This window comes from Paramormyrops kingsleyae, chromosome 22 (genome assembly GCF_048594095.1).
Source record: "Paramormyrops kingsleyae isolate MSU_618 chromosome 22, PKINGS_0.4, whole genome shotgun sequence".
NCBI classification, from domain to species: domain Eukaryota; kingdom Metazoa; phylum Chordata; class Actinopteri; order Osteoglossiformes; family Mormyridae; genus Paramormyrops; species Paramormyrops kingsleyae.
Genome location: NC_132818.1, coordinates 14436152 through 14461734, shown reverse-complemented (window position 1 = coordinate 14461734; position 25583 = coordinate 14436152). Strand labels below are relative to the sequence as shown.

The following is a 25583-nucleotide window of genomic DNA, read 5'->3' as shown; positions in this document are numbered from 1 at the left end:
CTGATAGCAGCTTGGAACATTTTCCCATAATTCAAGGGCTGTTTGGTAGCAAACTTACCACCTATAAGGCAAAGTGTGTTGAGGCTCATGCCTGAGCACAGGAAATGACCAGTTAGGTAGTACAGCCAATGGCGGTGGAGGGAGGCTGCCCAGTGAGCCCAGATACCATGTTCATGTTTTTAATCGAGTGTAAGTGGTAAAGACACACCTGGGGCTCGCAGAAGCCACCCACCCCCCAATTTTATAAGTGTTTCTTTGTTCAAAGTTGACTAATGCACAGCATTTTATAGAAAATTTTATTCAACATACATTTTCCAGCAAAAAGGCAATATACAGGAATAGTTGTCGTACACTGCTGCTACAGGGAGGAATTAGACTGGAGAAAAGATATGATCTGAAGGTCATCTTTGTACTGCACTTTAACTAGACACTGTTGCCATTAGTTAATAAACAAAAATCAGGAAAAAAAACTACACACAAGGAATATGAACATCTGAACTGTGTTGTAACCAACAAAATTTGTGTTTAATTTTACATGTCCATTCTTTAAATATACAATTTGAATTTCTTTACAAAGCCAACTACACCCTAGGGAGCACGTCTCCTGTGCTTGGAAAGGGCTGGATTTCCGTTTATAATGCTGGTTTCACTATATCCTAAACCAGTGTTTCCTAATCTGGTCCTTGGGGGACCCAGAGACAGTCCCTGTTTTTGCTCCCTAGCTGGGAGGGAGCAAAAATGTAGACTCTCCTGGTAGGCCACTCAGAGGGAGCAAATACGTGGATTGGCTATGGGTCTACAGGGACAGGATTGGGAAACACTGTCCTAAACCCATTACCGCGAAGGGTGTGCTGTTTGTTGCCAATGTACACTACAGTAAAAACCCCTCGAGCCGATCAGAAGCCCGAACGGCGTCACCAAACCCACAGCAAAAGGACAGGGGCCAACAAGGCGGGAACAAAATGGCGAGGAGAGTTCCGGAAACTGAAACAAGCGGGGGGGAGGATCAAAGATTACATTTAACAGTGCTGAAAAATGTATCATCTTTGCGATTTAAGTGCCAACGTGCAAGATGAAGTACAGACGCTTAGATTTTTTTTTTTGTTTTTTTTAATGGATGCTGTGGTTTTTTTTATTATACAAGATTTGAAAGAAGACAAAACTGAATTCCTCCAACCAAACTAAGTGAGAAAGAATTGTGTAAACATGAAGTGAACTAGTTGCACTAAGGGACCAGGAAAATATGACAACCACGTTAGGCAACTAGCAAGCCCAAGCCAGCTGCGGTTCTTGCGACCAGGTCAGACGCCTTCCTGCAAAAATGGCCCCTCCCTCCATCTATCCCTCTGCTCCGCCCCCCAGGCAGCAGCTTTTTTTAAAAACAAAACCCAAAAAAAAAAAAAACCCCTAAGTTCATACAGTCCTCTCGTGTTAAAATCCAATGAATTCTTCCAGACAAAAATAGGCAGTCAATAGTTACATAGAAGCCAAATCGAACAGCCTCAAAAAAGAACCCAAAAAAAGGGGAAAAGGAGCAGCGATCCGTTTTGCTGAAGACTTCATAAACGGTGCGTGTGTACCCAAACGCCCAAACTCTGCGGCTGTTAAAATGATGCACACAAAGGGTTTGGTTAAAGTCTTTAGTACAGCGGGTTGGGGTGGGGACGTCAGTTGTGTATCTTGATTGCTTTTTCCAGGTAAGTGTAGCGGCCTCTCTTCGGGGCTTTGTTAAAATGGTCAAGCCCTAACCAAGGCCTGGGGTGAGACATGTTCCCTGGGGAGGGGGGAATGCATGGTTGAGAGGTTTCTCAATGAACAGCCGGCGGATGAAAAGCAGGGCTACATGAGACGGAGCACATTCCCGAAGTTATGCCTTTCAGCATTTCAAAAATCTACACCGCTCACTTACTCTGGCTTTATCGTCTGCATACCACATTGACTTGGGTTCCTTTAAAGCAGTGTTTCTCAAACCAGTTCTTTGAGAGCCCCAGACAGGTACATTTTATGCTGCCTCCCACATCCCTACTGGGAGCAAAAAATGTGGCTTCTCTAGGCTCTCTGAGTACTGGACTGAGAAAACCCTCTTTAAAGGAATTTCACGACAGACACTTTGACAATATTAAAATAATTTACATACACAATTAAAGTTTTAAGTTACCTGGCTGTGGCTCAAAATCTTTAAGATTTACTTCGTATTCGTCTTCATTGATGTACTGATGTCGTCCCATCATGACGATCGCAAACTTGAACTATAAATAATTAAAAAAAGACATTAGCCCTAAGGCTAATAAAAGTACTGCATAGTTATTAAGGAATCCACAATGACATCATCCACATCTCCTTATTTACTGATAAGTAGTTAGAAACCGGAAAACCTCACGAGCCTGACCTTTTCAAACTCCTTTTCCTGGATGTCCAGCATGGTCTGAATTCTTCTCATGACCTCTCTGAACGGTTCGCCCTGCGAGGAGAGACAAATTCACGGATGTCAGGGGTGGAAAGCAAACCGGCGTCCCGCGTGAGCATGATCTCTGACGTCCCGAGGCGTACCTGGCGAATCTTCAGCAGGAAAGGAATCCCGAATGTCCCGAAGACTTCCTTGTGAAAATGTGCAACAGGAATCAGCATCTCTTTCTCCTTGTCAAGGTTCACCTGGTCCAGGGAGATTTCCTGGCCGGGAGGAAGAGGGCCATCACAAAACGTACAGAAAACTACAGGCACACTTTTCAAACCTGAGACTGGCAGCCAGATCTGTCTGGCGAGAGGCTGGACGGTACGAACCTCTATTCTGAACGTCCGGCTCGCTGCGGGGGATAAGCACTCCAACAACTCATCCTCTTGGTGAACTCCAATTATTTTGTAGCTTACAATTTCTAGCAGCCTGTGGAGAGAGAGTGAGATGTGAACCGACAACCTTCTGATCACAGGTACGGCGCCCTATAACCCGCTGAGCCACATACCACCCCACCCAGATTCCTAGTGGAATGGTCAGAACCACACATAGCTACACGTTCTTCAGACTGCCCCTGTTCCTACAAGTGTAAGATTCACCAAGTGTAGCGTACCTCAGCTTTTCAGAACCCTTCTCAGATAGTTCCACCGCCTTCTTACACTCCTCCAGAAGGTCACGCACACAGCCATGCTTGTCAGGGTATAGTGTTATTTCCTGTACAGCAGAAAACACCCAGTCCATCGGCAGCTCTTTGGTGACAGATACATCTATCAGCTTGTGCCACTGTATGCTCATTATTACCTCTTCCCGGAACTGACTGTTCAGCCATATGGACTTGAAGCTCCTCCTGTTCTCGAAATCTGTGATCTTCATCTTCAGCTGAGGGCATAAACGCTGGGGTGAACCTACTAGCTAGCAGAGAACCTGCCAGGTTAATCCTTGAGGGAGCGCAGTACACCGTGGCGATGGCAGGGGGCGCGAATGCTCACCTGCTGATAGTACAGCTTTTTGGGCTGCCTGGGTTTGAAGAACTGCAGCAAGTCTCGTAGGGTGCCTTCATAGTTGTGTCTGAGGGGGTTGCCTGGTCCATCGCGGTATCTGCACCACACAGAAAGGGAGAGACTCATATGGGCACTTAATGTGGCTAAAGGGGGTAAACGTTACCAGTTCAAAAGCTAGCGGGCCCTTTAAAAACAGCAGTGGCGATCGTTAATTTGACCGCGTAGAGCCGAGGCTTTGAGCCTTATTGGCTAGGCCTGCACTTTTGCTCAAAATAAATAAAAAAAAAGACAAAAGCCTGCTGACTGCATGTCGAACAGAGAGCAGTAGCGCCCGTTTCCGTCATTCCTGAAGGGGGCACGTACCCTTGGGACTTGAAAAACTGCAGGAGCATGGGGTCGGTGTTTAGTCTCTGAGCAACAGTCTTCGCCACCTGCAGGATGAGATCGGTATTGCATGAAGTTTGAGCCATGAAAAATCAACTGCTGAACAGTTTACAAATCGTCCTGCAGAAAACGTTTTAGCCATTATCGTACATTAAGTGTGAATACATATAGTCTGGAATTTCTGAAGCTTTTGCTACTGGAAACCAGCTGTGAAAAACCATACCTGGAAGTAGTTCATCCTGTTTGAAAGCGTTACAACGAAGCCTGGATCGTTGTGAATGGTTTTGTCACAGAAGATGACATCAACGCGATGGTACAAGTCTCTGAAGTAGTCTTTTGCAGTCAGCAGATCACCTGCATCATTCTCGGGGTCATCCCTGGAAAGAGGGGCACGGACAGCGTGACGGGCGGCCGGTCACCAACGGAGCACGACCACAGGGAACCAGAACAGCACTCACTTCTGAAACACTATTATATCCCCATCCATGAGCTCATCCAGAGCCTTGTCCAAGGAGACGTCGTAGTCCTGAATCCGCTCCGTTAAATTCGGTTTAACTTCCTGGAAAGGGGAGCGACGCAAGAAGCTTTAGGCATGAAAAGTGTAGCCTGGCTATGTTAGAGAAAACTGGCTGTTCTGTTTTTACCTGGATTAGACAGCAGTGCTAAATCAAAAGAACTTTACAACTAACAAGCCAATCAGTGCACAGGAAACAAGACCTGAGCCATGAAGCCCCGCCCACAGCATACCTCATAGAGGATAAGGTTAGTTCCTTGCTGAAATCCTGCTCTTTCACACATGACTTGCAGCAAGTCTCCTGTTTGTTGGAGAGAAAAAAATGGGACTTTAATGCCTTCCGTCAATACAGCCTTTTCTCTATTTGACCCCTCCCCTACTCATTTACTTACGTATTTTACAAGATATAGGTGTGTAGATATGTCCACAATAATTTAAGCTCTTTGTTTTTGGATCATACATTTTCAAGAACAACATCACATCATCTGTGGGGGAACAAAGAGCCCAAGTCAGCGCATATATGACGGACAGACGGATCCAGGCTGTCATCGCGGCCCAGAGGCTCTGTGTGCGGGCGGGATGGACACTAACGGTCTTTGTCGAACTTGGGCAATGTTGCACCACTAGCAGCCATTTCTGGGTCCACGGTCTCCAGAAAAATTGTCCATGGGTTCTCGTTATCGCTCAGATCAATCATCTGGTGCAGGAAGGGCCACAAATGAGCGCAGTTAAAATCACCAGCGCTTGAAAACAACCACCACACCCAGACAAGCAAGCAGAGAGGTCCACAGCCTTTACAACCTGCACACAGATACTCATACTTCATGTATTCCTAACAATGTGGGGACTCCCCATTCATTTCCATAGGCATAACCCTAACTATGACATCAGCTAAAATGTAGCAGGTTTTACCACATTGTGGGGACCAAATACAAACCCGCACGGGCACGCAGGCTGCTGCACACTTACGGACTTGCTGCAATCGGCTTCGTAATCCAACATGGCTGGTCTCTTGGTGCCGTTGCTCCTGGCCTGCATGGGCCAGAGCCGGATTTGGTCCTGCGGGAATCCCTGCGATAGAGTAACACAAGCCTGGCTGTAGGTTCTCTGTCTCCCCCGGGCCCCAGTAATCCCACTGCAAGGACAGATGGACGCGCCGAGTCGGCAGGAGGGGAGCTCACCATGTTCTGTGAGAGGTTCTGGACGAACTCTGCCAGTGTGGAGTTCTTTAGGACCTTGAACACTGTGTACTTCACCTTCTCCTCGTCATACATGTCGTTGCCCTGGTGGCCACAGAACTGATCCTCGGTGACAATCTGAAATGGCATGGACCTCGGTTTAGGGTGATGTACCTCCCCCAGTCACCGCGGGGCGCACCCGGAACCAGGACCCCACACGCTCACCTGGACCTGCATGTAGAGGTGGGCCTCTTGACGTTCCTTACGCTTCTGGGCCTCCACCCTCTTCTCCTCCTGCAGCCTCTCAACTAGCTGCTGTGGGATGTCCATGTCTGTGACGGGCTGCAGCACCTCGCCTGCGTGGGGGACATGGCTGGTCAGTGTCCTCTAATGGCCACCCATCCTCATGACGTCCCCCCCCAGACGGCCGCTTACTGAGCTTGGACTCTCGGATGTACACCAGCATGTAAGCGTTGGTACAATGGCGCACGGAGAGGTCGTCATCATGCCCGCCGTAGTTGTGTTCGATCGCCTCCTCCTTCGTACATCTGGACACGACGTCGTCGTCGAACTTGCACCACTGTGGTGTCAAATAAGAGGGGACATTCAGGCTCATACAAACGAACTTCGGTACTTTTGTGGTACCAACCGAAAGGCTCCGATCCTACTAAGGATCGAAAAATTCTTTCGGTGCCAAATTATGATACCCAAACAATAAATCTCAGTGTCTGTGAGCTAATAAGCCATGCAGCATACTTGTGTAGAGATCTAAAGTCAGTGGTGATTGGCTGTCCAACGTAACGTTACACAAACATCACGGAGGCCTGAAGGAAAAACAGACTCTTGGCTCGTGTGTCTTGTTTTTGACACATAGAAAACGCAGAAGGAATCAAAGTATGGCTCCACAGGGTTCCAGACTGCCACCATTTATAGTCGCATCTTGCAACTGTTTTTGGAGAGTGCGACTAAATGTTTTAACTAGGCAGATCACTGCGACTTGCATATTCGGCCCTCATTTATGTGCAAGCATGCCCCAGATATAGGGCCTGACCATATTGTCATATATAGAAACACCCAGAGAGAGCGAGAATCGGTTTGTGTATGCATGTGTGTGTGTGAGCAAGATCATCAGAACTCTCTCTGATTCAGTTCCTCTGAGGCACTGTGATGGAGGCACTTACAGCGATTACTTGCTGATTGCTTGGACCACAAGCACTGGCACTAACATGGAAGTTACGTGGAAGTGCGGGAAAAGAGACGGAGCAGATTGTACCTCAATAAGACTGAATACTGTTTGCCTGCGTCTACCTACAACACCGGGGCCGGCGCTTATTAGCAGGATAACGCTACATTGTGTTTTTTATTCTGTGGAAAATTAAACATCGATCTGCTGGCCAGATTTAGGATTGAATCATAAACGTTGGGTCGTATTAATAAAATAGAAATAAAAACCTGTGCCCTGCAATCAATCCCCCCAGTGAATAACCAACAACTAAGAAACGACTTTTTCTTTTTCAAATAAAAGATTTGTGCCGTAATGTATTTAGGCAATACATGGCAGAAGGACAGGACACATGCTGATGGGGGGGGGGTGAGGGGTGGGGTGGGGTTGGGACACAACTAAAACTAATACATAGATTAAAAACTAAACAGATATACAAATTTAAAATAATTAAATACTTAGAATGAAATTTCAAATTAAACTTAAATTTAAAAAAAACTGGTGCAAGGACATACGCAGGCATATGCTGTTTGAACATTTTATTTTAGTTTGCAGCCAGCTGGGAGTTAATAATCCATTAAGAAACCATATAAATACTGGTATTTGCGGACTTTCTTTCAATCCACAAAGCTATACGTTTGCTTCAGTCTGAACAGAGGGGATATAAAATGTTTGTATACAATTGACTCCTGCTACTTTTCCTCTGGCCAATGAACAATTGAGGCTTAGTCTGCATCACTGAACGGACTATACGTGTAGTTCCAATTTAAGGGGTGTCTGCGGGCCCGACCTCGGTGATGAGAGTTACACCACCACCACCTCTGTGAGAGTGGTGGCATGTTCCCAGTAAGCATGAACCAGCCTCCGGCGACTAAAGCACGGCCCCTGCGACGGCCGGCACCCCAAGGCAGAGAGGAGGCCTCCACGCTCACCTTGCCGTCTCCTTTGGGATTGAGGTAGACGACGTAATGGCCGCCGTGGTTGTCGCCGCTGTGCACCAGGACGGCGTGCAAGATGTAGTTCGCAGGATCTTTGACATCCGGCTTCTGCAGGAACTCGTCCAGGGGCAGCTGCTCGGGAAACTCGAACCTGAGGGGGAGAGAATGGATGACATTCGGGGCAGAGGGGGGGGGGGGAGGAAGACGAGGGCGCCTCCCAGAGGGCAGCAGTGAACGGCCGTTCTGTTCCCGTTACCTGTCATTTATCTTGATGTTTTGGTCTGTCTGAGGGTCGTACATGAACCTCATCAGCTGCAGATGCAGAATCGGGGGGAATGTCAGAAACTTCACCCCCTTTTCAGCTTCCTGTGAAACAGCCAGAGAACAGGGGTCATTCGCCCGGCCAACAAGGTGAAGGGGCCCGGGGGGGCTCCAGCTTTCCTGCCCAGGCCGCGACCCCCACCTGCAGACCGTGCTCCCCCGCGTCGTACTTGTTGTCCCCATCCAGCTGCTCCACGGCCACATAATCCTTGAAGGACTCAAAAACTGCGGAGAGAAGCAGCATTAGACCTCCCTGATGACGATGCACACGGCAGCCTGTGTTACACACCCCCAGTGTAAGACTACAGATCGCTCGTTCATTCAATCCACTGCGCCCTTACTGTGGAACTCCGCAACATTTTGTGCACCATCCCTGTACATTTCTTTATTGTCAGTCTAAGTGTGTAAATGTCTTTCACCATCTAAAATGTGTTTCAGGCTACTATAAACCAGGAATTTCCTTCAGCATTAATAAAATACATGTTTGTCTGTCAGACATGGCACAGGCTAGAAAACCAGTGGCAAGAAAGGGATATCTTAAAAACATGAAGGATAATCTCAACCCGAGGCAGGGTTACCTCTAGAGATGCACTGATCCGATATTCGGATTGGTACCAGAGCCGATCCAGACCTATTTGACCATACATGACCGATCCACATCTGATACTTATTTACTTTTTGGCAGTCTCTAAGAAGATAGGTTTAACATGAAATAGGAGCTATTTGTTCAAGTAATCAGACGGCTCTCTCCCATTTTAAATGTGTTTTTGTGGCATTCAAGCAGAAGGCCTCAGTCAATTTGCCACTAACTAGTAGCACAGTGATTTGCAATCTTTGTAAAAATAAAGTTAAGAAGTGGGAGTTAGCGTTTAGTGGAAAATCCCACTAAAAGTGCACGCAATTGTACGAGATGAGAGCAATATGAAAAAAGCAATGGATGATTTAGCAGTCACTAGCTTGGCCTGTTTCACACTCGCTACAGCTTGTGATACAGGAGGGGCTGCTATCACTATGAAGTGTAAGTGACGCTGTTGGCAGTGGGAGAAACATTGTGGTGCATTTTAACCATTCAGCACTTGCGTATCCGCGCTTGGAAGATGTTCAAATTGAACTGTAGAACGCCTCAAAAACGCTTAAAATGAGATGTACAGATGACATGGAACAGGACGTCATGCATTTTTCTAGTAGCCTAATTAAAGATTTTCTGGCATACTTTTTTCCATCTGTATTTGCTAGTTTAATAACTCTAATCATATAATTTTCATACATTATTGAAATATTAAAGTAAAAAGAGCTCTTGTATTGGAATCGGATCGGAACTGAAAAAATGTGGATCGGCCCATCCCCGATAGCTTCATATATGCATGAAATAGTAGCTATACCTGTAAACCTGGCATGTGTCTACAAGAAATAATCTGCAAAAAGAACAGTTTTGTCCTCAAATCATATTTATGTATTGCTGCATACGGATTAGGGCGAAGCAAATGTTTTGAAAACTGCTCCCAGTCTTCGAAAACAACCAGTGCTGCAATTCAGTAATCGCCGCTGCAAGCAGAAGGAACTGGTTGATCAAGAATGACTGATAGCCCAGGGTTCCTGCATGGGGAGGAACACGCTGAGATGCACAGCCGGCATATACGGCAGACTCACTGTTCTTCTTTCCTTTAATGCCCAGTTGGATGTCGTAGTAATCCTCTATTCGTTCAGATCTGTAGTCCACATGCTTACACTGGATATAGGACTAGAATGGAGGAAATTGAAGGGGGGAAAAAAACATTCACAACACAGGAAACAAGGTGTAAGAAATTGTGGGATACATAAATAAATATGTCAACTGACCACCATCTTCCCTCGGAAGAGCTTTGGGATGGTGCCTTCCACACACGTGCCTTTCATCTTGTTCTCCACATTGTCAAGGAGCTGGAGATCAGACGCGTGGGACAGATAACAGTGAATCGGCATGAATTTACAAGGGACCCGTTTCCAGATAGTAATGAACTTAAAATTAGTGAACGGTAGGATGCCGTACTCACCACCCTGCACAGCTCCTGCACATCGTGCTGCATGAAGCTGTCCAGCGTTTCCCACCTGCCAAGGTAAGCGGGGGTTTCAGGATCAGACGGGCACTTGCACTGCATGTGTGTTACTTTTAAGTGCAACTGAAATCCTTTCCATGGGAATAAGGATATAAAGACACAGACAGGAAACTGAAGAACAGATAAAAGATTCATTCCCATTAGGAAGCCGAAACCGTAATTATCCAACTCTTATGGTCGTATATGCGATTGATCTGGAATCACATGCAATCTGATCAATGCAAATTAACAAAATTAGTCTCCATCTTTATGGGGGGTTTCTACATTACTCGTTCTGAAGATGTCGAACGTACAGCTTTAACATGATGCACCCACCATATATGATTCAGCAATTATGTCAGATTGATTTACTGTATCAGGTTTTATGGAGAGTACAGCGGCCGGCACCCCCCCGCGGTCCTCTCACCCGAACGACTTGGTCAGCTTCTTCGTGCCCACCGGCTTGTCGCTGTGCTGCAGCTCGTAGAAGACCCTCTGCAGCGCCAGCGGGACGCTCTTTGATGAGTCGTCCCCCTCAGTGGGCATCATGTACACGGCCTGGGGACAAAGGGGGCCCTTGGTTAGGTGCTGTTTGATCACGATGCCGGCAAAGCAAGACCAGGACGGAGACTCACCCGCCGAAGCTGGTTGGTAAAGAACAGCGTCTGCAGTAAGCTGTTCATGTAACACGTGGCCCCTTGGTTCTTTAAGCCCACGTAGCCTGTGTGTTTCTTCGAATCCCACCTGTGATTGGGCGATGAAGGGCAGCAGTCAGCCTATAGCAGGGCTCTTCAAATCAGGCCATGGATTCCAAATCCAGGCCACGTTTTCAGTTCTCCCAGGTGGTTAGTTTAATAATTACTGATTCTGATTGGCCACAGGCTTGATACCTGGGCTCACAGGTGAAGGAAGGCTGGAAAAAAAATCAGCACTGCCCGGGCCTTGAAGATTTGAATAGCCCTGACCTATAGAAATACTCCAAAAGCAGCTATTCCTCGCTAAGGTCCCGCCCTGACTGGCAGGGTGTGATTATATAAAGATGCGTCTTAAATCAGTGCTGATACCACAGGTGTAATACATCATCAGGTGGTCTACCAGGAGAGGACAAAGGGTGTGAACTTACGCCACTCCATGCGGGGCATCAGCCTGAACGTAGACCTCGAAGGTCACCTTGTCGTCTTCGATGAAGCCCCTCTCTGGATCTGTGACATCCTGAATTCGGTGGAGAAAACCTTCAGTTTCACCACACGGACCCAAATGACTCCTCCACTGCTCAGCATCAAGGCGATCTGATCCAATTTCATCGCAACAACGGGTTATTTATTTATTTTTAAAACGGAACCAATTAAGGTCAAGTGTCTTTCTCAGGAGTATGAGAAATCTGCAGGCCGCAAGGGGCTCAGACTGGCAGCCATTTGGGTCACGCGTCTGTGATTGGTGTGCCGATTTTAAAGACATGGACTCCCGGTCGGGCTGAAAAAGCTGCGCACTAGCAGGTGACGCAGCCAAACTAAGGTAAACCTCGAGCAGACCGACAGCATCCATTTCATCCTGAAGTGCTCGTGACACCGCAACCGGAACGATAAAATAAAACAGCCAACAGCTATTGGTGCAGCATCATAAGGGACCCACCAGTCAACGACATAAAAGCCATGACCTGATAAAAACTACACATGCTATGACTGTGCTGCACAGCTGCTGGAAAACAGTCGTTCCGCATAAACCGGAGTGACATAATGGACTCACGCTCCATGACATGAAGTTGGAGAAACCCCAGTCGTTCTCCTTGTGGAAGAAGAGGTGGCTGATCCTCCGGCTGAAAGACTTCTCGTCGTCTTTGAAATTGATTATTTTCAGCATGGCCTGGGCATGGCAGGACCAGGACCTGTGAGGGATCGCAGAACCACTCAGATCAGCAGGGAAACATCCAATGGTCATTACTGCTAGTAATCGGATACCGATAAGATATTTTTGTCTATTACTGATGTCGACAACCGGCTAAACCCTGAGCTCCACAAATCCACAGAAAAAAACAACCTCAATGATGTTATTACTTAAGATCCTATGAATGTGTGTAGCAGCCATATAACGTCATATAACGCAGGCAGTGAGACCTCAGAGAAGCAGTGCCGACTTGGGAGACTGTAGTGAGGATCTACTTGGCGAATGAGCCGTAAAAATCCCCTCACCCTCCACAATGAAATTGCACGAACGATCGCCCATTTATCTTCATTATTTTAGTAGTTCTGTTTTTACCTCTGGTGCTGCTAACTCTGAATATGGGTTAGTTTAAATATCAGCTGACTATCGGCCAAGACTGACAACCCTGGCCAATGTCAATGTCTTAATTTTTGGCCTATATATCATGCATCTCTACCGGACTCAACACAGCTGAAGTTCTCTAAAACAAACTGTCATGTGTCCAACAAGAGCCCTTCACAAAGATACCACCAGTTAATGCTTCCATGGGATGATTCATATTCCTTAGCTCTAAAAAGAAACCAGGATGCAGAGCAATTCAAACAGAAGCATTTCAGGGTGCACCTAACTGGCGGTCAGACCGGTTCCGCTCCGTCACGCGTGCCCCGTTACCCCGGACGCTCCTCGGCATAGACGCCGCGCAGAACGGCTCTTACGTGGAGTCGGACTCAGCGTTGCACTGCAGGAAGAAGCCGACGCTCTTCTGGTGGGGTCGGTCGGGATAAAAGCGCGGCATCACCATGATCTTCCACGGTAGGTTCCTCACGAAGCAGGATGGGCTGAGCACGGACTCGCTGAGCCGGCTGAAGCGCTCAACCACGAAGCGGAAGGTGGACTCGGATCTCCAGCTGGTGTCTGAGGTGGCCGGGGGACAGAACAGCCGGCAGGCGCTTAATACATCAAAGCTTGATTTCAAGTTCTGAAGCGCCTATATTTTCTTTAACGTACAGAACAAACAAATGGGATTTGAAAAAGTACTTCAAATGCAGTTAACTAAATTTAATGGATTTTTTTTTTTCCATATTGTGCTATGCCTTATAGAGGTTTTAACCAAACGTAAGACAGGTGGCATTCGAAGGAGGAGCTGATCTGGTCTGTCACCGCGTCCAGACGCGCCACGGTGGCACCAACACGCTCCTGTAGCTTCCCTGACCGCCCCCCCCCCCTCTCCCGGAGACCCGCCGGCCCCTCACCATCCTCCATATCCTCCTCTGTGTTGTTGTGGCCGTCAGCCATGGCTACGTTTCCGTTGATGACGGGGTTCGGAGGGATTCTCGGGGGATCATCGGTGTCTCCAGCTGGAAAACGGAAAAGAAAGGTGGGTACTACTGCCGCTCCTCCGGATGCAATAAAAAAAAATTAAAAATTCAATAAAAATCGAAGAACTACATACAGTGAATCTCAAAGCGGGGCCTGCATCCTGCAGACATTAGGACAACATGAGAACCAAATTCACAGCTCTGTGATAGACTGCTTTTTCCTATCTGAAGCAAAAGCAGAAGTTCATCTACCGGCCAAAGGATTATGGGAAATAATCGAGCCTGTCAGGATTCAGGGCAAACGTGGCGATTATGTCATCAGTAACCACATTGCTCATTCCCTGTACAAACCCTTAGCTGTATACATTCGTGTATATCCACATATAGATGCATTCGTACTGATGCGAGGCTTTTGTGTCTGGCTTCTATGTTTAAAGCTTCACTGCCGATAGTTGCTCTTAAATCCTTGCAGGAATGTCTGTATCACTTTCAGAAAGATGAGTGACACTGCCCCCTCCCCCACCCCCACTTAACCTCAGATAAGATAAAAAATGTTTGTTAGCGCGAGTTTAAAAGCATCACGTGGCTTTCAACCGCATCATGTGTTATGGGACGCACCATGAACCACCAGCATGCAGGAGTAGGGTTTTATCTGGAATAAGAGCATCCGGTCCCTAGTGTTAAGCCTCAATGCTGACGCATCCCGGCTGGGACAGGCTGATCCTGTCAGCCACCAGACAGGCCTGTGAGGTTGCCAGGACTGTCACACAAGTAGTCTTAGCATAAATTTTTGTTGACTGTTTAATTCAAACTACAAATAGGAAGCCTGTGTAACAGAACCCCAGCTTCCCTTGATGAGATCACGTTTAAAATTACCAAAGCGGTAAACAAGCCATACAATGTCGGATAAAACTCAGGAATATGGAATTCTGTCCCACATACATTGTAACACAGTAAATTCCTCCTGATGTTTCCGGGTTTTCCCTAACGCGTGTAATTCTAGAAATACGGAGAATAAGGATGCTGCCTCGGCCCTATTTCCTGACGTGCGTTCGTTCACGAATTACGTGTAGGAAAAACGGCAGGAGCGGACGGTAACTTAAATAGTGCCTTAGATGCGCATTTAAAATTGCGGCGATCAGCGCGGCCTGTCGGGTGAGCTCCTGACACCAGGCCCGAAAACCGACGACCAGCCCCCGATAAATAAACCAGCGACGCCTCTGGCTCGCCAGCAGTCATTAATGACTTTGCATTGATAGCACTTGCGGTTCGGATTTTTACCCCGATCGACAAAGGACCCAGATGCAAAAGCAGAGGAAAAAATATCGCCTCCGGGCCGGCAGTCCACTAAGCGACCGCAGAAATAGGTGACGACAGCAGACGGGACGGGGGGATGAAAGAAAATGTGGATGATTAAAAATGGCGAGCCCCACGCGTGGTGTCTTCATACAATGAAGCAGCAAATCACCGCGCGGCGCAGGTCCCACATGCAGGCCTACTCGCACCGCAGCCAAAATCGGACTGGCAGCGCCTGTTCCGTGCTCCGATCCCGGGTCGGGACAAAGCAGCAGTGCATCCCTACCACTTTCCCGTCCCCGCAATGTTAGGGGGAAATGCACGGCACCGCACTGCCCGCGATGTCCCAGTAATCGCGGGTCAAACGCATTGCTAACTTTCACTAGCTGACGGTCCTGTCCCGGCGGTGATCGCGCTCACGCAGGAAGTCTTAACCCTCCTGTCAGTATCCCGATCAAGTAAAACATGCGCAAAGGTCTTTCATAAAAAAAATGGGTTGTTGCAAAATATATCCCACCACCATCTTGGATGGAAATGGCCATTCACCACCCCCCCCACCCCCAGTTGGCTAACGTGCTAAGTAGCTATTCTGTGTGTCATTCAATTCGACTAGCAGCTCGGAGAAAAATCACTCTAAATTTATCATTACAGCTAAAAACATTAATAATTAAAATCTGAACGTCGACAGAGGCGGGAAATAGGCAGTTTTTTTTTTTTTTTTTTGCAAACTGCCTTCACCTTCCGAAAGCTAATAAATCGCTAGCTATCCGCTTAACCAGCACATCTTCACCGCGATAGTTACCCGTTTAACCGGCTAAATAACAGCATTTCCCTGACGTGCCAAGATCCCCCGTGAGAAACACAGCCCATCTGATGGGATACTTCGCTAGTTCACCTCAGTTTTTAATTCGCCGCGCCGTGACCGGCTGGGTCGCAACTAGCCATCGACGTTTACGGCTAAACATGCGGCCGGACACCCTGCCGCCCTCCACCATCATTTAATGGTTTTTACCGCATCGGTATCCACTCCAGCAGCCGGTGTGGTTAGTGCAGATTACCCGCTATGCTTCCCGGATCGGTAAAACGAGCCGCTAACACACCGGCAATACCAGGAATTAAAAAACTAACCTAATTATACACCCACCAACCCACCTAGTCAATAAGGATAACGTTACCGGCCCAACGGTCTATTAACTCCCACCTAGTCGCGGTTATACTAGTAAGTACTACTAGTGGGTTTTAAACGAATTGGCGATTGATATAGCTGACAACGGGGCGCACTGTTAACGTTAGTATATTGGGGGGCATATAGGTAGTTAACATTGATTGCAGAAGTCAGTGTTACTTTAGGATTTTGCTGTTTTATAAAATAACTACACATAACGCACGTCCCCCCTCAGTATATAAAATATCCGGGCCCCCGGGGCAGGACAGCCCGCGGTGCGAAAGCTAACGCCGCTAGACGACCGCGACGCACCCCCAAAGATATGATAACCTGAGGTTTGTCACCCCCCAGTCCGGCCCAGCACACGGAGCTGGGAACAATGCCCGCCTCGGCCTCCGCTCACCTTCCATTTCCATATCCTCGGGCTCGCTGAGCTGCTGCTCGCCGGTCTTCTGCTGCTGCTGCTGGGTGTGATGGTGATGGTGGTGGTTCATGTCGACGGGTGTTGCGGCGCGGCGCTCGGTTTCCTCTTCTATCCCCTCGGCCTTCTCCGACGTCGCTTCTGGGGTCGGCTGGGTTCGGGGCGGCTGGTGGGGGGCCTGCGAGCGCGGAGGTGCGGACAACGGGTCGAGTCCGGGCAGCCGGGCCTGCTCCGAGACGACCTGGGCCTTATCTGCCGTCAGCACCGGGGACTGGGGGTGGGAGGTCGGCGGGGGAGCAGGCAGCGAAACGCGGACGTATTTGCTCGCTATTCGCCCAATCTCGGCGCCTTAACGGGGGGGGAGGCTACGCGGCGCTAGATAAACCGGGGCTCCAACGCGTGAATAAAATAAGAGTCAGTGCGCCTTTACCCCAAAAATATGGGGCGGCAGGCGAGGTGAGTGAAGCAGTCGGGCAGAGATGCACCGCTACCCGCAGCCGGTGAGCACAAACAGGGTGCTAACGGCTAGCTAACGCCAGACAGGCAGCTAAAGCCCGGGCCGAATGGGCTACACCACGCCGACGCGCGTATATCTGCGTATATTTAAATCGAGGCGATCTCGGGATATTTATATCGGCTCAAACACAGCTTCCGCGGCAGCCTTTCCAGTCCGTGCGCCCCTCCGACCGTCCCGCTACTGGGGGAGAGCGACTAGAGAAGCTATCCATTCAAACGCGCCGCTAATCGGGAATCGCGCTAATTTGGAAGTTCGGCGGCGATGCGACGCGAGGCGCCCGGCCGGTGCTCGACTTTTTTTTTCCCTCCTCCTCCCCCCCTGACATGAAACCACCGTATTTACCAACACGGACGGACACGCTCCAGCTTTTCGCGGTCGAGTGCAGCCGTCGATGATGGTGACGGTTACTGTCGTCGCAATTCTTCTTGTTTTCTAATATATGCGATGGCCTTTTCTCTTTCTGAGCCCAGTCACAGCCAAGCTTCTCGCCCCACTCTCTCGGTTTGTGATGTTCCGTTTGAGGTAAAACTCAAAATGGCGGTCGCGCTCTGCTCTGAAATGTCACATCCGCATGGAGACCGGAGCGCCGCGCCGCTGCGCTGCCCGCCAGCAGCCAGCCGCGCTTACAATTTACCATCATTGTTATTAATAATAATACACAAATAATCATTATTTGCCCTTGCAATTCTTAATCACATAGTGTCCAGAGCCCCCCTTTTATGTTCTGCGGTGCTTTTTAGACAAAAGTCAAATACTGCAAGCTTAGTATTATTTTCTCCTAAAAGAAATTTATATCAGTAAGTGATCGCAAATTTATCTTCGTTGAATGATTCATACTCATGTTATAATTGCTGAATTTATTGTGACAGAAATGTAGCACAGTAATGCCATATTAATAATAAAAATCCCTACGGAAATACCTCCTTCAGATGCAAATAAAGTCCTTGCACAGCAGTTTTTGCAGTAAACCTACTGATAAAGCATTCTTTTTTTATTCACTACATTGATTATTAATTGGAACTTTGTGGCACTGTTTAACATCGCATTTTGTGTTACATATACAGTAACCCATTTTACTTAAACAGGAAAAATGTTTGCAAGATGTGACATGTAGATACATAAAAATTAAATATGAAAAACGTATGCCTTATGTATGAAACGATACTAAATGGCCCTTATTCTCTACAGTCCCTTACTCCGATTATTTAGTATTCTGATTATGCCTGTTTTCAGAGCGAAAATGTGCTAAATTACCTTATTAAATTGATTTAAAAAAATGTCACTGTGGCCTACAATAAACACTCTGCAAAACCACAATGATCATATTTAAAAATTACAATGACCCCTGGGACCAGTAAAGTTAATCTTATTTTAATCAGATAAGGAACAAAACAGTCCTCCATTGGTTTGTTTTACAGCAGCTTATCCAGCCATATTTACAATGATTTTGATCTTCTGCTGGAAATCACAGGAAGTCAAAAAAGATTCTTCCACACATAATCACAATCTAACGGAAGTCCAGTCCCACATGTTTTTGGATGGAGGGAAGGAGGCAGACAATATGATGGGAATGGAGGGAGGCCATTCAAGCAGGCTTAGGGCAATGGTTCAGCCATGTCCTGAACTACCAGGTCACCCTTCAAAACCCCTGGAATCAGATTTTGCAGCACTTGGACTACAGGAATGTAAGCAGCTCACAGACATCATCAAATCCAGCACTGACTAGCAGCTACAATCAGTATGATTAACCAAGCAGGTACACACCTCAGCTGTACCTATGTGTTGCCAACATCAACCACATTTCAATGCATTGTGGGAATTTTGTTTTTGTTTATATTGCAACAAAAAAAATTTCAAGCAAAACAAAAGTCAAAGCTGTCTGTTTCATTTTGTTTTCTTCACCAGTTACTTTTCATAAAGCATGACAATCCTTATGGTAAATAGAACTGGATCCACTGGGGTTGTAGCAAATGGAAAATACCCTACTGCCTACACATACTGAAGGCACATTTTTTATTCTCTGTGCATTGTTTCCTTATGCAATGATGCACAGAGTGGCGAAATGGAAATTATTTGCAAACTATATCAAACAAAACACAGATTGAGATTTTCTGTTCAAGACAGAGATTGCTTTTTGCAATCCCACACTGAACATTTCTCAGTATCTCTGAAAGCTATGAAGACATAATGGTGATTCAGCACAGCCTTAAATATAGCATCCAAACAGTCCCAGTGACTACAAAGAATAAATATCAGGGGAATAATTCTAATATTTTAAAAGTATTGAACCATTTCTCATTATGATTACTTTTCCAAAGCACTTCAGAAGTATACAAATACATTTTCATGATCGCATTTTAATATACTGTAATATAAAATACATGTTTTGATTTAGATTTAATGTCTGTGATAGCAAAATACCCACATTTGAGAGCTAATTCCCCCAAACCTGCCAAGCATGAGCTGCTTTCACTGCTGGAACATGCTTGGAGGTATCACAGTATCACAGTGCTGACTACTGCATTCAGATACAGTTTCTTCCCCTTACCTATCTGTAGCATCACGAGTTAAATGTAGACCACGTCAATGGCACGTGCACCTGCACCATACGTCAACTCTAATGTCTGCAGTGGTGCTTGTGTCACTGCACTACTGCACAAACGTCTATTGTCTATTTATTATTTGTATACTGGTCTTTGCACCCAGCGTGGTGAATGAGTAAACATTCCATATGGCCATTCCAACATTTCAAATTTATGTACACTCATATAATTGTCATTAAGCATGGATATGGTAATGTGAAATTGTTGCACTTGGATAACTCATTTGTCTTTTATTGTAATCTTTGAACAAGGGCATATTATAACATATTAATTCAAATAGATAGGTTACTACTATTGGCATGGTCAGTAATGTGTTTTGGGCACAAATAAATTTAAATTATTTTCAAAACCAACATCATGACAGAAATATGACTTATTGGCTGGCAATCAGTAAAATACTGACAAGTGTAGACACTTCCAGGTAATTGAGGCAGTCTTCATTTGGCAAACTCCTTATCACAGAGGCTGTTGAGACAAACTTGTTGTGACATATGGGCCATTATGAAAGTGAAGTTGTAGTAAAGTCAGGGGTAAATGAAGCATAGACTATTGTGAAGAGAAACATACGTAGTTGGCATATTTCTTCATTTTGATGTTGCATTTCTACTAAATTAACGGTCTAGTCTAGAGTGCTGGTTGGGCCCCACACCTTGATACATTTTAATTATTTTGTTGCATTATAAGTGAACATACATCAAAAACTTGTGTTTAAGACCTGTTCTGCTGCTCATCAAATCACATCAGATGCTTAGAGCATTTATTATAATTAGTCTGTATTACATAGCAATAGGCCAGAAACTGCAGGCCGCTTACTGATTTATTGAAGATATTCAATAGTGTTTGACTTAGAAGGCCTACTTTATCTCATGACATAATTAACAGTATTCCATCTCTTGACAATTTTTGCGTTAGTATATTTAAACATATTACATGCCTGCTAATGAATCAATACGTCCTGTTAACGCTTCATCACCTCGGCCATTTTCATATGCTGCTACATGTGACGCATGTTTTCACTACTCATGTCTTGTTATCGACAGCAACGTAAAGCCCCTCAGCTGTGTCAGCCAAACAGAGCGGTGGCAGCTGTGAGTCTGCGCACTGAGCATACATTCAAGTTTGTCTGCCTCGCTACGTGACGTTTTGTATGCCGAATTAAAACATGGCATTCTTTTGTGACGTCAGCTGATAGACGTCTCATTTGTCCAGTTATATATTTAAATGTGATTTAAAAGCCACGTTAAGGGTGCGATTGTACCCAATCACTATAATATTTCCGTTAAAAAGGTGGGGCTTTAAATGTGAGCAAGGTAGTATGTCTTCATTATAGGTTCGAGTCGGTGGCGTAATAGGTTCAGTTTGTTTGGGAATTGTCAGAGTGAAGTAGTGTAACGCATAGATATGAAATAACAGTATTGTATTGATGAGTCCGTGAAGGAGAGTCCTTCCGCTTCGCCCGGTTATATATTTTTACAGAAATATAACTTTGTCCTTTTAAATCAAAAGGCAATATAAACGCGGCGATGGAGGATAAAAAGGAGGAGGGGGAAGCGGAGATCCAAGAACACGGTCCCGAGCACTGGTTCTCGAAATGGGAGCGGCAGTGTTTGGCTGAGGCCGAGCAGGAGGAACCGAATGAAGAAGAGGCCGATCCGGGCCAACAAAAACTGTGGCACCTCTTCCAGAACTCCGCAACTGCTGTCGCGCAGCTTTATAAAGGTCCGAACGACGCCGTGAGCTGCCTGATTTTCGGGTAGTTCAGTCACGGAGACCGGTTACACCCGACCGCCGACCAGACGTTAGCTACCGTTAGCCTATAAGCTAATAAGCTATCCCCTTTCGCTAATTAGCCACCGACATTTTGAGTAGCGGACAAAAACGGAAATTGGAATCCTAATCGGTTACCCCTGTTCCCAGTCGGACGAACTGTTGAGAAGTTTCCTAGAACTGTTAATAGACTAACTAATAAGAGGTTTGCGGGAGCTTAGTTATTGACTAGGCACTGGCGTTAGCGACCCGTTAGCTTAACAAGATGGCGATGGATACCGTAATATTTGCGGTTTCCCGAGTGTGTTTGGGTGGGATGTAGAAAGAGGGAGGGGTGGAGGAGGCTACGCGGCCTCCTCTGTTCCGTTCGGCCTGACTAGGGCTTTGGCGGCCCGGTAAAGGCGGATCTCCGAGTCCTGGCAGCATTTTTGGCTGCCCGGCGGCCCGGGGAGAGACACAGACAGAGGGCGCCGACCGGGCCGCGCAACGGGAACAAAATGGCGAAGTCCTGGCAGGAGGTCCACGGGCGACAGATGCCCCCCTTAAGCGCTGTCCAGTTAAACCGACGGTGCTCCTACTAAACTATTACTTAGTTGATAAGTTTAGTAAACCGAACAATTAAATAGACGAGTTGTTATTCACCTCCCTCAGCCGGCGTTAAAGAAACGCCAGTCGCGTCTTGATCTGTTTAGCTGCGAGCGCCTGACAAAATGGCGAAGGGAATTCATCGCGACGGATACATTATGACACGATGTGGATATTTCGGGTGTTTTTCGATCCTCCTCTCGATGAAGTTGCTACATGCGGGCCTCGGCTGTTTTGAAGCGCAGGCAGGGTGGCTCGGCTGACGGGTGAAAGATAAGGGCGGCGGGGGGGGAGGGCAGCGGTCCGGCGCGGCTTTGAAGTCTGAAAAGACCTAAACGAAATGGCGCAACGCCAATCGACCGCATTACAGAATATTGTTTTATACATATATATAAAATAACGTGTTTGAAAATCGCCATATAGCGATACATTCGTCAGTCGGCTATATGCCTAGCTGGCACTGTGACGTTTTTTGACGTTTGTTCAGGGTGGCTCACAGCTGGCTCTAGATAAACCACATTAATGGCGTGCGGCGTGGTCTGAACGCGCTCTCATGTCTTTTGGTTTTCTTTTTTTCTTTCTTTTTCTATCCCCACCCCACAGACCGAGTGTGCCAACAGCAGGGCCTTTCACTCTGGGTACCATTTCAGAATGCTGCCACAGCTGTCACCAATCTATATAAAGGTAATGAACCCATGTCCGACTTCCTGCTTTTTAAAATGTACTCATAAAACTTGCTCTGCTCTGACTTTGTGCTCCGGTATCCTAAAACCCCTTTGTTGATACATAAAGGCCATATTTTTCACTTTACTTGTTCTAGAAAGTCGCTGTGGTAAACGGGAAGGTTCTTGTAAGCGGTTGTGCATATCTGCTGGTGTCATTTTGAGATCTGCCCCTGTGAGGCCTGAATACTTGATACTTGGGTGTCATTAACACTGCACAATGCAGTGCTGCAAATTATGCCTTATAGGAGCAAATTGCTTTCATTGCTTATTGGTGTGTGAGTGAAGCAGCTGCTCCTTAGCTCTCCTGGGATAATGAGATACCACTGGGTTAATTAGCTCTGCTGTAATTGTAGTTTCACTTGTCATCACTGTTTAGTGGTAGATGGCTGGTTTCTTATAAGAAAGGGGAGATTTAAACTGTCAGGTGACACTTATTTGAGTAGAGTTCTCCAGAAAGGAGAAAAGAAGTTTGGCTTCCTTTTTCAAGAATAGCTATGAATTCTTGTGCTGAGTACCGGAAGGTATTTAGCTGCTGTGTTTCAGCCTGGTCTTCCCCACCACTCACACTGATTGTTCAAAGGCAATTTCTTACCTCAGTCGTCTGTGATTTAGTTTTTAGTGTTGTGTTAAGATTTTGGTTGAAATGTGTCCGATGTGGTGGGGTGGTTGACCAGTCATCCCAGCTGTGCGGTTAATCTGGGCTGCTTGCTGCTGTACCCCCCCCCCCCCACCCTGCAGAAAGCGTGGAAGCTCATCAGAGGAGTTACGACTTGGGAATTCAGATCGGCTACCAGCGCCGCAACAAGGACGTACTGGCCTGGGTGAAAAAGCGCAGGAGGACCATTCGCAGGGAGGACTTGATCAGTTTCCTGTGTGGGAAAGCCCCCCCACCAAGGACTTCCAGAGCCCCCCCGAAACTGACTGTCGTGCCTCCGAGCCGGGCCCCTTCCACGGAAACGAGCTCGTCCGTAGAGACTGATTTACAGCCTTTTCGAGAAGCCATAGCGTTGCATGGTAAGTACATCTCACCCGTGTCTGTTACCCATTAGACTGTGTGCATGTGTGTGTCATGGATAGTGGCGGCAGTGATTTTGTTCCTCAGACCATTTTGACACCTTTATGAACAGCAGGTACCTGTGGACCTGAGAGAACCAGTGTTAGTTGGTAACTGCTAATAAATAGCTAATAAATGCCAGTGTACGTTGTGCCTGATTCACGGTGTGTTCAGGTGCTGTTGGAATCCTGTTTTTTCCTTTTGCGAATTTATTTTTCGGTGGTTGGAGGAGGCCATGGTTTCATGTATAGCTAAGTTTGGTGGCCTTTGAAGACCAGCTCTTTTACTGGATGAGTGGCTTTTTGGGGGAGGGGGGGGGTTGTTTAAGCATTTCAACCTCCTTTTAAGGGTCCTGACAGCCCTTTTAAATTAACAGCTGGGCAAATTGTAATTACAGCTTTTCAGAGTGACTATATATATTCGTAAAGAGCAGGCTGGGTGCTATTTGTGGTGTCAGCCTGCAGCCTATATGCTGGGCTCTGGGTGTCAAGGACGGGCTGTCAGGTTTGAAAAGGTGGTCATCACCTGTCGCACGTGTCCTTCAGTGGCTGTGTCGTCTCTCTAGGTTTGAGCGGAGCAATGGCGAGCATAAGCGTGCGGTCCAGTACCCCGGGGTCTCCTACCCACGTGGGCAGTGGCTCCAACCCCAGCCGCAGGAGAAATGGACTCCACGACGTGGACTTGAACACTTTCATATCAGAGGAGATGGCACTCCACCTGGACAACGGTGGAACCAGGAAGCGGACCTCAGCCCAGTGTGGCGACGTCATCACAGACTCCCCGACCCATAAACGCAACCGAATGATCTGAGCGGAGTTTCTCAGTGATGCACTGTGCTGCTTAAAATAAAAGCCACTTAATCCTCAGCACATTTTTATCCCCACCCCCACACCCCCCATCCTTAAGGAAACAAGGGCCATCATTGATGCCATTTCCAAGAGTAGTGAGATCAGTAATGATTGGACCATGTCACTAATGTTTTGGTCACTCAGAATGTCTGTTAGTACTTAGCAAGTTCATTAAAGGTGAACATTTCCAGGTTTAAGGTTGAATTACTTGTGTCCAGTCCCATGGGTCAGATGTTTGAACGCGATTACTCTTATGTTACTCCTGCTTTGTTGGGTCACCAAAACCCCCCATTCCCGCAGCTTTGCCACCTACCATATTAAGTTATATCTGCAGCATGAGACTGATTCCCAGGCCCCTGTGTGACACCACTTGACAGAATATTGGACTTTGTGAGACTGGTCTCTCCCACAAAATTTGATTTTGTCTTGTTTTAGTTCCAGCCGTCGCCCATTCTTCTCTTGTGACATAGTACCAGGCGCCATAATGGTCACGCACTTAGTATTCCAGTATGGCCTAATATTCATTTCTCCATCGCCCTCCAAAATAACATGATACCGGATGTCTCCCCTCATGGATAATCCTAGACTTAATTTTTTGTGAGTAAATAATGTATATACTTACCATTTAGGTGCTGGTATGATATATGTGGTACTTCTTGTAAAAGAAAAGGTGCAAAGCGTTGAATAGGTATTCATGTATAACGATGATTCTTGCATTAAACCAAGCTTTTAACTTTGTCTTCAGGTATCCTTGAAACTTGCTCTGCTGTCCGTTGATCTTGTATAGTGGCAATTTGTCTAGGCTTTCCCCACTTCTGGGGAAGGATCGGATTTTGTGAGCGACGACACCCTCCCCCTCCCCCCCCCCCCCCACGCATCACAAGCAGGCATCACAAAAACCTCTGGTGGGGGGGCGGGGTAGGGCTTGCAGATGCACACTGAGGATTAGCTCAGCACTATAAAGTTTTTCACTTTTTTTCTTTTAAAGAGGCAATATTTAAACTGATTAAGCTTGAAAAATAAATTTGTTCAAGTCGATGTGTGTTCATTCATCCAGTCACTTTTGCTTTTGGAATCGCAGATTGTGTGGTATTTAGTTCATGTTCATTAGGAGAAATTTATTTTTTTGGACCTCTGGCCAATTTAGACTGAGAACAGCATCGTATTGCAATGTACCTGTTTTCCCCTTAAAGATGTATGAGCCTAAGTTATTTGACTTTATAAAATATGCAAAGTAAATCTGTACGATTCCACTGTCATCGTTTATGATGTATGTCA

The 25583-nt window shown here is 46.7% G+C and overlaps 2 protein-coding genes across 5 annotated transcripts; one reads left to right on the top strand and one right to left on the bottom strand.

The window, feature by feature from the left end:
• Positions 1-282: 282 nt before the first annotated feature.
• On the bottom strand, positions 283-17274 carry usp7 (ubiquitin specific peptidase 7 (herpes virus-associated)). 4 transcript variants are annotated; one of them, XM_023821860.2, is made up of 31 exons: positions 16189-17274; positions 13259-13363; positions 12722-12920; positions 11832-11970; positions 11209-11297; positions 10721-10829; positions 10513-10643; positions 10044-10098; positions 9850-9930; positions 9661-9751; positions 8153-8235; positions 7946-8055; positions 7684-7840; positions 5965-6109; positions 5755-5885; positions 5533-5667; positions 5321-5422; positions 4943-5048; positions 4744-4836; positions 4585-4652; positions 4296-4396; positions 4061-4214; positions 3817-3884; positions 3442-3550; positions 3254-3331; positions 3066-3166; positions 2782-2881; positions 2551-2670; positions 2390-2461; positions 2159-2249; positions 283-1774 (listed from the first exon to the last, which is right to left on the bottom strand). In XM_023821860.2, the coding sequence occupies exons 1-31, from the start codon at positions 16277-16279 to the stop codon at positions 1668-1670; spliced, it is 3321 nt and encodes a 1106-aa protein (XP_023677628.1). In that variant the 5' UTR covers positions 16280-17274; the 3' UTR covers positions 283-1667. The 4 variants fall into 4 exon arrangements, with proteins under 4 accessions (XP_023677628.1, XP_072560712.1, XP_023677630.1 ...); XM_072704611.1 differs by lacking the exon at positions 16189-17274 and adding an exon at positions 15633-15724; XM_023821862.2 differs by lacking the exon at positions 16189-17274 and adding an exon at positions 14606-15122.
• A 3361-nt stretch (positions 17275-20635) lies between these two features.
• Positions 20636-25043, top strand: hapstr1a (HUWE1 associated protein modifying stress responses a). Its single transcript, XM_023822173.2, has 4 exons — positions 20636-21045; positions 22282-22362; positions 23142-23417; positions 24023-25043. The coding sequence occupies exons 1-4, from the start codon at positions 20850-20852 to the stop codon at positions 24265-24267; spliced, it is 798 nt and encodes a 265-aa protein (XP_023677941.1). The 5' UTR covers positions 20636-20849; the 3' UTR covers positions 24268-25043.
• The last annotated feature ends 540 nt before the right edge of the window (positions 25044-25583 follow it).